Raw genomic sequence first — 14,382 nt, 5'->3', positions numbered from 1 at the left:
GTTTGAGAAAGATTTTTAATATAAGTCTAGTATCATATATAGGGTAGGTGCACAGTCAGTTTTTTCCTTTAAAAGCGTAAAATTATGTTAGAAATCAGAGATGCTTACATTTATAAGCAAGTTATGGATGTAACCTTTCTGTAAGTGCTAATAATGATCGTTCTTGGAATTTGTTATGTACTTTGTGCCAGGTACTTTCGTAAACCCTTTATATGTATTATTCATTTTAGTCTCATGACAATTCTATGAGGTAGGTATTATCTTCCTATATGAGAAAAGAAAGACACAGAGAGGGTACGTAACTAGCCCAAGTTAGAGAACTAATGGTAGGGTCAAGATTTTAACCAGGGCAGCTTAACACTGGAGCCCACATTCTTAACCATAAGGCATGCTGCTTCTCATATGATACTTAGACACAAAACCTGAAAGTGAACATATAAATAATAATTTGAATATTAGAGAAGATACATTTTTATATGTGTATTTTTAGAAATACTTTTATTCAGTAGTTGATGGGGGGAAACCAAGAGGAAGGGAATGTAACTTCCAAAGAGTCATACATTTATTGCAAGAACTGAATGCTAATAAAGATACATTTTTTTTGGTAAACTGTATAGACATCTTGTCATAAGGGAAAAGTAAAATGAAAAAAGTGTATTCTAAAGGCCAGCTCTGATTTATCCTCTTGTTTTAGATGCTTGAACCTTAAATAACCCCACTTTTTCTTTTATTGTGGTTAAATATACATAACATAAAATTTGCCATTTTAACCATATTTAGGTGTACAGTTCAGTGGCATTAAATACAGTTGACCCTTGAACAACACAGGTTTGAACTGCATAGATCCAATTATACTCACAATTTTTCAGTAAAGTACTGTAGATATATTTTCTCTTATGATTGTCTTAACATTTTCTTTTCTGTAGCTTACTTTACTGTAAGAATATAGCATATATATTACAAATAACGTGCAAAATATGTGTTAATCAACTGTCTATGTTATCAGTAAGACTTCTGGTCAACAGTTAAGATTTTGGGTAGTTATATGTGGATTTTTGACTCTGTCGGGGGTTGGCACTCTTAACCCCCCATTTTGTTCAAGAGTCAACTGTATATTCATATTGCGCAGCCATCACCATCATCCATCCCCGGAACTTTTTCATCATCCCAACCTGAACCTCCGTGCCTATTCAACAATAGCCCCCGTTATCCTCTACCCCCAATCCGTGGTAATCATTATTCTACTTGCTATGAATTGGACTACTCCAGGTGCTGTACATATGTGGAATTATACAATATTTGTCCTTTTGTGAGTGGCTGTTTCTCTAAGCATGTTTTTAAAGTTCATCCATGTTGTACCATGTGTCAGAACTTCATTCCTTTTTAAGGTTGAATAATAGTCCATTGTATGTGTCCACAACATTTTATCTTTTCATCTGTCAGTGGACACTTAAGTTATTCCCAGATTTTGGCTATTGTGAACAATACATCTATGAACATGGATATATAAATATATCCTTGAAACCCTATTTTCAGTTCTTTTGGCTATATACCCAGAAGTGGTATCGCTGGATAGTGTGGTCATCTCATGTTATGACCCCACCTTTAAGGAACGTAATACTTTACAGAAAAACAGGAGAAGCTTAGAAAAATGAATTCTATTAAGCACACACAGTAAGTTCCAATTTGGCTTGCAAAGGATTAACTTCATGAAAAAAGGTAGTTTTGAAAATAGAAGATGATCCTAATAGGAGACAACAGTGGTCAAGTTATAGGACTGTGAGGAGAGATTTACTTTTTTAATGGAGTCATATGTAAGTGGGGTAAAAAAAACATGGTCTATTTACTGACTGTGCTGAGTAAAAAGTTATTCCTACCAGAGTTTTAAACAGGTTGAAAATATGTATATGGTGCTGTGAATCCACTGGTTGAATGCTGAAAATATATGGGCCTCTTACCAAACAACTTGAAGGCACTTCTGATGAATGGCTGTCTAAGTATGTTATGTCTCCTCAAATAAGGTATACAAAAGTTCAGACTTGAAAACTTATTACATGCTCTAAAATTAGATTATGTAAAATTTGCACAACTTTGCAAATATATAAGAAAACATTGAATTGTACACTTCAAATGAGGGAACCTTATAGTGTGTAAATTATAGGAAGACCTTATTACAAGTGACTGTTCACAGTTTTGTGACCCCTTATGTACAAATTTAACATAATTTCTTTTAAACAGTCAGTACCCTTAGTGCATTTGAGTATAGACCCTTGCAGCTAAGCCTTTAGTTGTTTGGAGCCAGTATTGGAAAGACTGGTCTGAGATAAATGCAATCTAGATGGAAGGAAATGCAATGTTATTTTTAAGTCAAGGCACTGAAAGTATTTAGTAAGAGCCAATATTGAGGGAAAGATAGGAATCAGAGTTAACACACACACCAGATTTGGTAACATATCTCTTTCTTATATATCAGATTCCTGATTTGTGGAAGTCAGTTGTTTCTTAAATCTGTAGACACTCATCTTTGCAATCCTTTTGTGTTTTACACTCCTGTTTGGTTGGTTTTTGTTTTTTGTTTTTTTAAGATTTATTTATTTATTTGAGAGAGAGAGAGCAGCACGTGCAAGCAGAGAGGAGGGGCAGAGGGAGAGGGAGGGAGAAAATCCCAAGCACACTCCACGCCAAGTGCAGAGCCCAACATGGGGCTTGATCTCACCACCCTGAGATCTTGACCTGAGCCAAAATCAAGTCAGCCGCTTAACTGACTAAGCCACCCAGGCACTCCAACACTCCTGTTTTTAAATATCTGATACATTTATTCACATATTTATACATTGTAGTTTATTGTGAAGCGATGTGGAATAGTCACAAATTACACATTATGGAGTTCAAAGTAATGTAGTTGTACCTTTCTGAGATGGGAGGCAGAGAAACCTAAAACTAGAATTGTGAATTCCTGCCAGTCAGAGGGCAAACTAATTAAAAATATCTTCTAAAAGTTGCCAAAGTCAAAGGAGAAAGTATAATTTTTTAAATGTTGACAGCAAACTTTTCAGAAATTTTTTTATTAAGTACCTATAAGGGTCTATATCACAGTACCCCTTTATTCCATGTTTCCTGCCCCAGTTTGCTTGGTCTACAGGATTTCACTTTAGACTTTTTTTTTTTTAATATTTTATTTATTTATTTGACAGAGAGAGAGAGAGCAAGAGCAGGAACACAAGCAGGGGGAGTGGGAGAGGGAGAAGCAGGGAGCCCGATGTGGGGCTCGATCCCAGGACCCTGGGATCATGACCTGAGCTGAAGGCAGACACTTAACCCACTGAGCCACCCAGGTGCCCCCACTTTAGACTTTTAGCTAAAGTCATCCCATTGTTGTTGTTTGTCCTTGTTGTTTTAAGGTAATTCACATAACGTACCATTTTAAAATGTACAATTTAGCAGCATTTGTTACATTCACCATGTTGTGCAACCATAATCTTTATTTAATTGCAAGACTTTTTTTTTTTTAAGATTTTATTTATTTGACAGAGAGAGACACAACGAGAGAGGGAACACAGCAGGGGGAGTGGGAGAGAGAAGCAGGCCTCCTGCGGAGCAGGGAGCCCGATGCAGGGCTCAATCCCAGGACCCTGGGATCATGACCTGAGCCGAAGGCAGTTGCTTAACCAGCTGAGCCACCCAGGCGCCCCTAATTCCAAGACATTTTCATCACCCCAAAAGGAAATCTCGTGCCAGTTAAGCAGTCAGTCCCCATTCCCACCTCCATCCAGCCCTTGGCAACCACTGTCCTGCTTCTTGTCTGTGGACTTACCCATTCTGGATATTTCCTATAAATGGAGTCATATAGCATATGACCTTTTATGTCTGGCTGCTGTCATTTAGCATAATGTTGTCACTTGGTATAGTGTTTTCAAGGTTCATCCATGTTGTATCATTGCTTCAAATCCACTTTATGGATAATATTCCACCGTACGAATATGAATCATTTTCCATGGCTATTGGGAATAGTGCTGTCATAAAAATTTGTGTACAAGTTTTTGTTTAAGTACATGTTTTCAATTATTTTAGGGACCTAGGAGTGGAATTTTTGAGTCACATGCTAATTGTATGTTTAACTTTCTGAGTTTTCCGAACTGTTTCATGGCAGCTCTATCATTTTACATTCTTGCCAGCAATGTACAAGGATTCCAGTTTTTCCACATCCTCATCAACACTTTTAGTTGTGGGTGTGAAGTGGTATCCTGTTGTGTTTTTGATTTGCCTTTCCCTAATGGCTATGATATTGAGTATCTTATGTGCTTTTTGGCTATTTTTATCTTCTTAACCCTTTATTTTTTAAGTTTATTTATTCAGGTAATCTCTACACCCAATGGGGACCTCATGACCCCAAAATCAAGAGCCTCATGCTCTACCAACTGAGCCAGCCAGGTGCCCCTCTTAACGCTTCATTTTAAAGAATTATTGAATTCTCACCAGTATCACTGGGTTTATTTTTGTTCTATTCCAAGAGACCAAATAAGACCAATAAAGTGATATTTTTTTCTCAAGCTAGTTTACATTTCTAGAGATAAGATAAACCTGTAACCACAAAGTCTTGATTTTTACATTATATAAAGATGTTATTATCTTTCTATTTTCCTAACATATAAAGAAGATTTTGTGTTCCATTAAAAAGAAAAAGAACCAGTCATTCTAATAACTCTTTCCTCATGATAAAATGGTTGTGGAGAAAGGTAGACCACAGGGAGGCTTCCAATAGCATGAGTTGCTTGGGCTTCCTTTTCAGTGTCAGAGATTTTGGAATGTCCCCCAACAAACTGGAACAGTATATAAAACTTCACCTTCACTTGGACATCTTGTAATTTCTTCCTTTGATATTTCCATGTGTTCCATTGCTGGTAATAGGATGCCTGCCAAAGAACCACCAGTTAGCTGCCCCAATTCTTTTTTTTTTTTTTTAAGATTTATTTATTTATTTATTTGACAGAGCGAGAGAGCACAAGCAGGGAGAACAGTAGAGGGAGAGGGAGAAGCAGGCTCCCCACCAAGCAGGGAGCCCGATGTGGGGCTCGATCCCAGGACCCTGAGATCATGACCTGAGCCGAAGGCATACGCCCAACCATCTGAGCCACCCAGGCGCCCCTAGCTGCCCCAATTCTTATAAAGATAACACTGATAAGGATAGGGTACCTGGGTGGCTCAGTCATTAAGTGTCTGCCTTCGGCTCAGGTCATGATCTCAGGGTCCTGGGATTGAGCCCTTCATTGGGCTCCCTGCTCGGCAGGAGGCCTGCTTCTCCCTCTCCCACTCCCCCTGCTTGTGTTCCCTCTCTCGCTGTGTCTCTCTCTCTCAAATAAATAAATAAAATCTAAAAAAACCCAAAAAAACAAAAAACCACTGATAAAGAGAATTCAGAAATACCTAGAATCAATATTTGATACCCTTAAGATTTCACAGAGCAAACGACTTCTTTTGATGTGCATTTTACTCTAAAGATCATTGCCCTTACCTACAATGTTGGGTTTTTTTTAATACAAATACGTTCTGTATTGAACTTTCATTGCAGATGCACAGATAGTAGAGATGCAAGGGAAGAACAGTTTGTTGGTGGTTAGCATTTTTAAAATTCACTGTCACCATGCTCTTGAGATGGTTACTTGGTCTCCACAGATTACCCTGCATACCACTCAGTTAGCAAATGATCATCATGAGAGTGGCTGAATTTATTATGTACCCATTATGTATGTCTGGCACCGTATTGTATTTTTACACCAAATATCTAATCTTTACGGCAAACTTAGCAACATAGATATTTAGTGGGTAGTACCAGAATTTTTTTAAAAACTGAAATAAAATACAACAGAGTAGAAAATATCAGAGCACATCACATCTATTGAGGATTAGGTATGCTTTTCATGAAATTTACTTTCAATTGTACATTTATGTATGTACGTACTAGTTTGGAATACACTTGAATTTCAAAATACAGTGAGTCCATAGAACTGAGCTGTGTCAACCTATTGATAATGACAACCTTTGGGTATTTCCATAATCAGTAATACAGGCTCGAGCATAGCAGAAGACTATCTTAGGCTGAATTTTGCCTTCACTTTGGTCAAGCAGTACCATACACTGGTTACCAGTCCCAGGGGAGGACTCTAAACACTTCTCCCTATTGCATCTTGGTGTCAGAGTCTTCAAAGAAAACACAAGCAGTAGATGGAACAGTGCTTTATTTACATAGAAAGGAAACAGAGCAAGATTACCTTTAATAGTGGGTGTTGGTCCACCATTGAGTTTCTCCCAGTGGCCATGCAGGACAGTTTACCTATGCACACTCCTCTTGTGCTGTCCCCTCTCTGCAGAGGACTGATATAACAGTGAGGACTCATGTAACACATGACGCACACACTTTAAGCTGAGACCTAAGAGCATTCATTGAGCCTGAAAGAGGGAAAGATACTCCCAGGGCAAGATGATAAGCCCTGCACAGGCCGTATGGGCTCTTTATCTCTTGGTAAGGAAGTTTTCATCCTTAGGCGGTTGAGTGGGGGTTGAAAGATTACACACATGAGACTGCAGTTCCCCACAAGGTTTGTGGTCTTAAATAGTGTCACTTTAATCTCATTATCAATAATTTCAGTAAAGGGGAATTAATTATTTGTTAGCTGGAGCTCTGTGATACTAAGTACTGTTTAATGTATTTTCCATTAAGAGCTAAATCTAATTGTTTAGAATATGTATTCTTCAATTTGCTATTTTGTACCTTTTTTATTAAGTGATGTAGTTTTACAAGATTATTTTTAGACTTCGTATATGTATATAGTTTTAGTTCTGGGCAGAATCTGGCTCTTAAAATCCAGTGTGTTGGGGACTGGGGAAGCAGTAATCCACAGGGAGAACACAAGTCTCTTCTGTTTCTAAATGAAAGCGATTTCTTCACATTCAGAAGCAGTTCTGCTTCTAATTCTTCAAAATTACAAAAAGAAACAGTTTTTAAAAATCTGGTTTCAGAGGGAATTCTCACAAGTTTAAGGACAATCTTAATCTTTGCTTGTTTTTCTCCCAACAATGAGATATTTTCCTTAGTAATCATTCAAAAAAAAATCACATTAGAAAGCACTGTAATGGTCATGACTTTAATACATATTACTATAAGACAAAAAAATTGGTTATAGGTAGGGAAGAAAATTACTTGTTCTCATCATTAAATGTGTGTTGTTTCACTGTCACATTCAAACTTACATCTTGTGAAATGCAGAGAATAGCAAGTAATTCTTAATGCTGTGCATTTATCCTTTAAGTGTTATCAGTAAATAGAAATTATCATGAAAAATGCCATCTTTGTTTTAAATCTATAAAGCTCAGAATTAATTTTTTGATTCCAGACAGTTGTTTCGGAGCAGAGTAATTTTGACATAGTTTTTCCATTTATCTCTATGATTTAATTTCAGTAATTAAAACCAGAATAGGTATATAAATGATTTTTACATGTATTATGCATTTAGTTTTTTAAAAAATTAATTTTATAAATCCATTAATTTTCAAAAGAAGGATATCAATGGCTGTTCCATTTTTCAGGGCTTTATTCCAGACTTAAGACTCCAGTTCCAAAAGTAAGAACTTTTTCCACATCTCAGTCCTCGCTTCAAGTGGCAGGTCCTGTGTGGAACCTGGGTCGACTCAATCATGTAGCAATTGCAGTGCCAGACTTGGAAAAAGCCGCGGCATTTTATAAGAATGTTCTGGGGGCCCAGGTAAGTGAGACGGTCCCTATTCCTGAGCACGGAGTATCTGTTGTTTTTGTCAACCTGGGAAACACCAAGATGGAGCTGCTTCATCCGTTGGGAAATGACAGTCCAATTGCAGCTTTTCTACAGAAAAACAAGGCTGGAGGAATGCATCATATCTGCATTGAGGTATTTTATTTCAATGTTTGGTGTTTCAGATTTCTCTTTTACAAAGTGTCTTTTTTTTTTTTTTTGCATTTTTAAAATTTTATTATGTTATGTTAATCACCATACATTACATCATTAGTTTTTGATGTAGTGTTCCATGATTCATTGTTTGCGTATAACACCCAGTGCTCCGTTCAATACATGCCCTCTTTAATACCCACCAGCGGGCTAACCCATCCCCCCAACCTCCTCCCCTCTAGAACCCTCGGTTTGTTTCTCAGAATCCATAGTCTCTCGTGGTTCGTCTCTCCCTCCAATTTCCCCCTCTTCATTTTTCCCTTCCTACTATCTTCTTTTTTTAACATATAATGTATTATTTGTTTCAGAGGTACAGGTCTGTGATTCAACAGTCTTGCACAATTCACAGCACTCACCATAGCACATACCCTCCCCAATGTCTGTCACCCAGCCACCCCATGCCTCCCACCCCCCACCAAACTGTCTTTTACTCTTTAAGACTACATATTGTCACTGTCATCAGAAACTGGTATTAAGTTCTTTAAAGGGAATGGTAATATTGGTCTTACTCAAAGATGGATCCATGGATATATTCTCTTTCCCTCTAGAAAACTAAATAATAATAATAATGTATTTTATTGAAGTCTGGATTTAACAGCCACAACAAAGGCCACCAAAGCTGGCCGAAATAGATTTTCATCTTTGCTATAGTATTTATTGATTATACATAACCTCCCATGTAATAGGAATATAGCTGCTTTCACTCTCACAAGGCAATTAGAAGAAGAAGGTGAAAAGACTTTATAGAGTAAGAATTTCTATATACATGCTAAATTCTTATGATTATTTACTATCCTTTAAATTCTAATAACTTGTTCCTTATTACAATAGCAATACATTTTCAATTACTGACCGTGATTTTTAAGACCTTTCAATTGCATCTGCTTACAATTCCCAAGGAAAACTTGAAATGTTAGACAAGAACATTCTCATTAGAGAGCCTGTATCTGTAGATATTCATGTTCAGATAACTGCCTTTTGTAATATCAGCAATACTAATTATGCTTCACTTTAAATTATTTTGATAGGACAATTCTTTTGATAGAAAGAATGGCATAATTAATTGGTAGGCCTCATTCCTAATCTAGAAGAGAAGGGGGTTGATTCTAGAGTGAATTCAAGGATTTATTTGGTTCATTTTGCAAACATATTTGAGAACCTACAATGTGTACTCCACTGAGTAGTGGGATTCAGCAATGAAGAAGAAACAGACCATGCACACAGTGAGGAGGGGGCAGCTATTTAAACAGGCACGTACACTATCCTCTGATAAAACAGAATTAATACATACGTCTTCTCTGTAACATCAATAAGGGAAAGGTTGCTCCCGGCCAGCGGAGGAGGTGAGAGGGTATCACAGAGCATGAGTTGTAATGAATGTGAAGGAATTGCCCAGATCAACAAGAGGAGAGGGCGCCTGGGTGGCTCAGTTGGTTAAGCGACTGCCTTCGGCTCAGGTCATGATCCTGGAGTCCCTGGATCGAGTCCCGCATCGGGCTCCCTGCTCAGCAGGGTGTCTGCTTCTCCCTCTGCCCTCTTCCCTCTCGTGCTCTCTGTCTCTCATTCTCTCTCTCAAATAAATAAATAATATCTTTAAAAAAAAAAAAAAACAAGAGGAGAAAGGTATTCCATGCAGAGGGACTAGCATATGCAAAGGAACAGTTACACTAACAGCTCCCATTGAATCCTCAGGCAGTATACCAAGTACTCAGTGTGTACTATCTTCTTTAATTTTTACAGCTACTCTATGAGCTATTCTACTCACCTTTGACAGTTAACTTGCCCATAGTCAAATTAGTAGTAAGTGGGAAGGCTGAGAGTCAAACCAGATTTGTTCTGATTCCAGGATCTGCACTATTAGCCATGGTACCACATTGCCTCCATTCTATTGGCTGAGTTTAAAATTTGAGGTGGGGAAGCCATAACATGTTAGTAGATAAACAAGCCTAATATTTAACCTTTACACCTTTTTTAGGAGGTTAATTTTGGCTGCAAGTCTTTATTTCTGTGGACTTGTCTAAGGGTTTGTCTAAGACACGCCCCCCCAGGATGAGAAGCAGGATCATCAACCTTTGAATTGACTCTTCCCTCTCCCACACTACAGTGTCTGTGTTCCACATCAGAGAGTCCAGGCCTTCAAAGGAAGCTGCCATGTGAGTTAGAGTTCAGTTAAGTAAAGAACAGTGGAAGTTCAGTACTGTAACAGCGAATTCAAAAGTACAGATTAAAAGGGGGAAATGAAAATGTATGTCAGTATAAAATGAAGGTGTGCAATAGGAAAAGGTGTGAAAAGTTAGTTGCTAAGTTAGTATGACACCCCCTGTCATTGTTCTCTGCTCTCTGTAAAAAATAAAGTGGCTTAACTAGGTAGATGGATAGATGGATTTTATTTTTCTCTTCTCAGTCTAAAAGTGAGGTGTCCCAGAGGGGAGGGAAGGCAGAGAGAGCATACAAGGCAAAAGAGAGGATCTAGAAATTACACATATCACTCCTGTTCATGTCCCATTGGCCCGAGCTTTGTCACATGGTACTCTGGGCTGCAAGTGTGGGCTGTAGTCAGGCGGTTAGGTACCCTCCTAAAACTTGCACTATTGCTCTAATTAAAAGGAGGAAAAGGGGAAGGCGTATTGGAGACCGCCCATCTATGCTGCACTTGGTAATTTTGAAAAAATGGTATTGCCAGAATAACGACACTTTCTCTGAATGACGATATGCTGTAGGATGGAAACATAGGAGAGTTAGTGTCGCCTGCTGCCGCAGTCTATGAAATGAAGTCATCATCACATGCAGGGGTTTGATTCCCTGACTCACCAGATAGAGCAGAATTCCTCACCTGTCCTTAAACAGGACACACTTCTGTTGAACGAAGCCACTGAGATTTCAGGGTAAATTTTCTTTTTTAATGTAAAGACATATTTAATGATTCTTATAATCACAGATACAGGATTAGGGAAATAGCAAGAAATGCATGGCATATTAAACTGGGTGATTCTAGGAGAGTTTAATAAGGGAATTCCTTATAAGACATGGGCAAAGTTTAGGTAGTCAGTAGTACATGGCACAGTATCCTTAAGGCTAGCTCTGGGATGGGATGGGGACTGTTAGAACCTCTAAGTCTGAAGGGGCAAGTGAAGGACCATTACCAGGACCTACCGAGGGAAGTGTACTGAGCAGGTCTCTAAACAAGAATGGTGGCCTTCGTTAGAGGGAGCAAGCCAGGGAAACTGGGCAGGGCGGGGGCAGGGGACTAAATATCTCCACTTCACCCGTCCCCCACCCTCCTATCTTCCTGTTAGTGGACCCAGAGGAAAAGCAAGTTTTTGAATGCAGATAAACTTCCTGACACACAGAGCATTATGAAGCAGAGTGGAACACAGCAAAGAAGGAAACCAAAGGGGCGAATGGAAGATATCTGGCATACCTTCCATCCCATTGACTCTTCAGGGTAAATTATTTGAGCACAGTATAACCTAGTCTGTTCTGGCTAATACCACTTGGGTCTGAAATTGCCTTTTACTGAAGGTACAAAAAGTAATAGAATTGGTCAGAAAAATACTTCCTTGGTCATTACAATTATTGTTGCCATTGATATGCATTATCCTACAACTTTGGGGTGGCAAACAACAACTATTTGATTTTGCTTAGCATTTTGTGGGCTGGGAGTTTGGGGGAGGGCTCTGCCAGACACTTCTAACTTGGGATCTCTCATGTGCTTACAGTCAAATGCTGGCTGGGGGTACAGTCATGTGAAGGCTCGCTTCATTTGAGGTGGCGGTTGATTCCAGCCAGCAGCTGGGTGCTTGGCCAGGCCTTCCAGTAGGAGCCCTGCATGTAACCTGTTCAGCTTCAACTGCTGATGGTAGTTTTAAGGATAGTTGTACTTCTTACTGGGCAGCTGGCTTCCCCCAGAGTGAGTGTCCCAGGAGAGCCAGGTGGGACCACATGGCCATTTCTGTCCCAGCCTCTGAAGTCCCACACCAGTCTCTTGGTCATACACAAGCTTTTCAGGCAGACCACCTGCAAGAGAAGAGGGCATAGACCCTGCCTCTTGATGGGAGGAGCAGCAAAGAATCCATGGACAAGTGTATAGCCATCAATATACTAATGTGTTCTAAGCAAAAGGAAAATGTGGGAAACTTCTGAATGCTATTGAATGATTTTATTTTCAAAGATCCAGAAGTGGGAACCAGCAGCATTCTCATATGCATGAGGAAGTAACCTATCTGGCCTTTGAAAATATAAGGAGATTCGAGATGGGTGCTTGATAAGGTAGAAAATGATAAATATCATCTACACAGTGATACTTAAAAACCAGTGACTTTGGCTTTTCCTGTTTGGGGGATAGGCAACATTCAGAAATGTGTCTTCTGAAAATGCTCACAATCTTCTATAGCTTTATGGCTCTTAGCCACTTATTTCTTAATGCCCTTCCTTCTTTTGAAACGTTAAATACACCCCATCAGAGAAGTGACTTTCTCCTCTGTAATTATCACCAGGATATTTATATTCTTTCCCACTTGGACCTCATATAAAACCTCTGGTTTAGCAGTGTGTCTGCTATGGGCAAACATCATAGCTTTTAGTTGACTTAACAGATTTTAGACAAAATGCACTTTTTTCTCATACGTGAATTAGTTTCTCACCAACTTATCAACAGCTTTCTGTCAAAGTTGGCTTTCAGTTTCATTTTCATGTACATGCACACATACACACAATTCATTAACACTTTCAGCAGGGGTCTTCCAGAACTGATCCCCAACAAGTTCCCCTCTATTCTATTTGGTTCGTGTCTTTGTCTGCATTATATTGCTCATTGTTAAGTATTTTCAGTTTCACTCTGATCCTTGCTGCCTTAGGTGCTGGAGATATGTAGCTGAACAAAACACAGAGTCCCTATCTTCCTGGAGTTGTGCGTGCCTCATTTATTCACACAAGCCCTGCATTTTCCACAGAGGATTGGTGGGTGACTGACCAAAATGTAGTTTATAAGATATAAAATAATGAACATAAGTAATAGTGCAAATTAGAACAAAAAAGAAATGTAAGGCAAAATAAAACTAAAGGCAAGATTAGGGTATCTATTTGTTTTACCCAATATCACTTTGTAGTTTCTAAAACAAGAGGGAAAATAAAGAATATTCAGAATAATTATGGCTCTTTCCCCCTTCCTTCCTTTCTCTTCTTGAACAATTCAGTATTGAAGACTTTAGGTAGGACACAGCAAAATAGTTTCCGTGTTTGTGGGGAGAGCTGGAGTAGCCCAGAGCAGGGTATTGGGGCCAGAGTTGGGTAAGAAGAGCATCTGCAAGTGGGAGCTGCCTGCCATGGGAAAGCCAGGGACTGAGTCAAATGCCCATGCATGAGGAGGTCCAGCTCAGGGTGTCAGTATCTGAACAGGATGGGGTCGGGGTGTACCTGCAGGGAGACAGCTCAGCTTCAGATATCAGCATGAGAAGGGCATCAGCATGGAAGGCTAGCCCAGTGCGGGGTGAGGCTAGTGCAGCATTAGGGTGGCATCCATGTGGGTGGGAGGGGGCGTCATGGAGTGTAAAAGTCTAAGTAGTGTGAGGGAGATATTAACACTGTGTGGGGGAGGGTGGCGGGGGAGGGTACCCTGCATGTAGAGTCAGGACCTGAGTCCTGTGAGGAGTGTATCAGTGCAGGGGGAGATGGTGACTCAGAGTGGGGAATTGAAGCCAATGGGATGGGATGGTAAATGTTCTTGCATGAGGTGGCCTGATACGGGGAGCCAGGGCCTGAGCAGGGTGAGGCAGATATCCACATGGGGTGGAAGCACGTATAGGGAATCAGAGCCCAAACAGAGTGAGAAGCATGTGTATACCTTGGGACAATTCTGTGCACAAGGTTGGGGCCCAAGCAAGGTGAGGAGGACTATTACACAGGGAGTGCCCAAACCCAAGTGGGTTAGGAGGCCTCCACATGGGAGGCCTGGTGATGTGGGGTAGTGATTGGGAGCTCAGATGGAGGGGGGAGGGGACACACGTGGTGAAGAGTACATTGCTGCGGGAAGGACAGCAGCAGGGATAAGGGCTAATTTCTTAGAAGGTTTAATCAAATAAGTATAGTGAAGATCATGGGAGTCAGGTTCGCCAGTCTGAGAAATGGCATTATAAGTACTGAAAGAATATTAGATTTCATCTAGAGGTAATCCTGCACCAGGCTGATGGGGAAAAGCGCATGATAAAAATGTTATGTAAAAAATAGGATTGGGGTGCCTGGGTGGCTCAGTGGGTTAAGTGTCTGCCTTAGGCTCAGGTCATGATCCCAGGGTCCTAGGATCGAGCTCCGCGTCCAGCTCCCTGCTCAGTGGGGAGTCTGCTTGTCCCTCTCCCTCAACCCCACCCAGTTTGTGCTCTCTCTCAAATAAATAAATAAAATCTTT

General features: G+C 39.8%; 1 protein-coding gene across 4 annotated transcripts in view; it reads left to right on the top strand.

Moving 5' to 3' along the window:
* Positions 1–14,382, top strand: part of MCEE (methylmalonyl-CoA epimerase) — a 76,205-nt gene that overhangs the window by 2,471 nt on the left and 59,352 nt on the right. For all 4 annotated transcript variants that reach the window (XM_064570026.1, XM_064570024.1, XM_064570025.1 and 1 more), the window contains exon 2: positions 7,585–7,922. In XM_064570026.1, coding sequence (XP_064426096.1) covers positions 7,585–7,922 — 338 coding nt within the window. The remainder of the gene's footprint in view (positions 1–7,584; positions 7,923–14,382) is intronic.

Source organism: Mirounga angustirostris, unplaced genomic scaffold (genome assembly GCF_029215605.1).
Source record: "Mirounga angustirostris isolate CCGP_5_RB_7025 unplaced genomic scaffold, mMirAng1.0.hap1 SCAF_9, whole genome shotgun sequence".
Taxonomy (NCBI): Eukaryota; Metazoa; Chordata; class Mammalia; order Carnivora; family Phocidae; genus Mirounga; species Mirounga angustirostris.
This window is presented reverse-complemented; position numbering and strand designations above follow the sequence as displayed.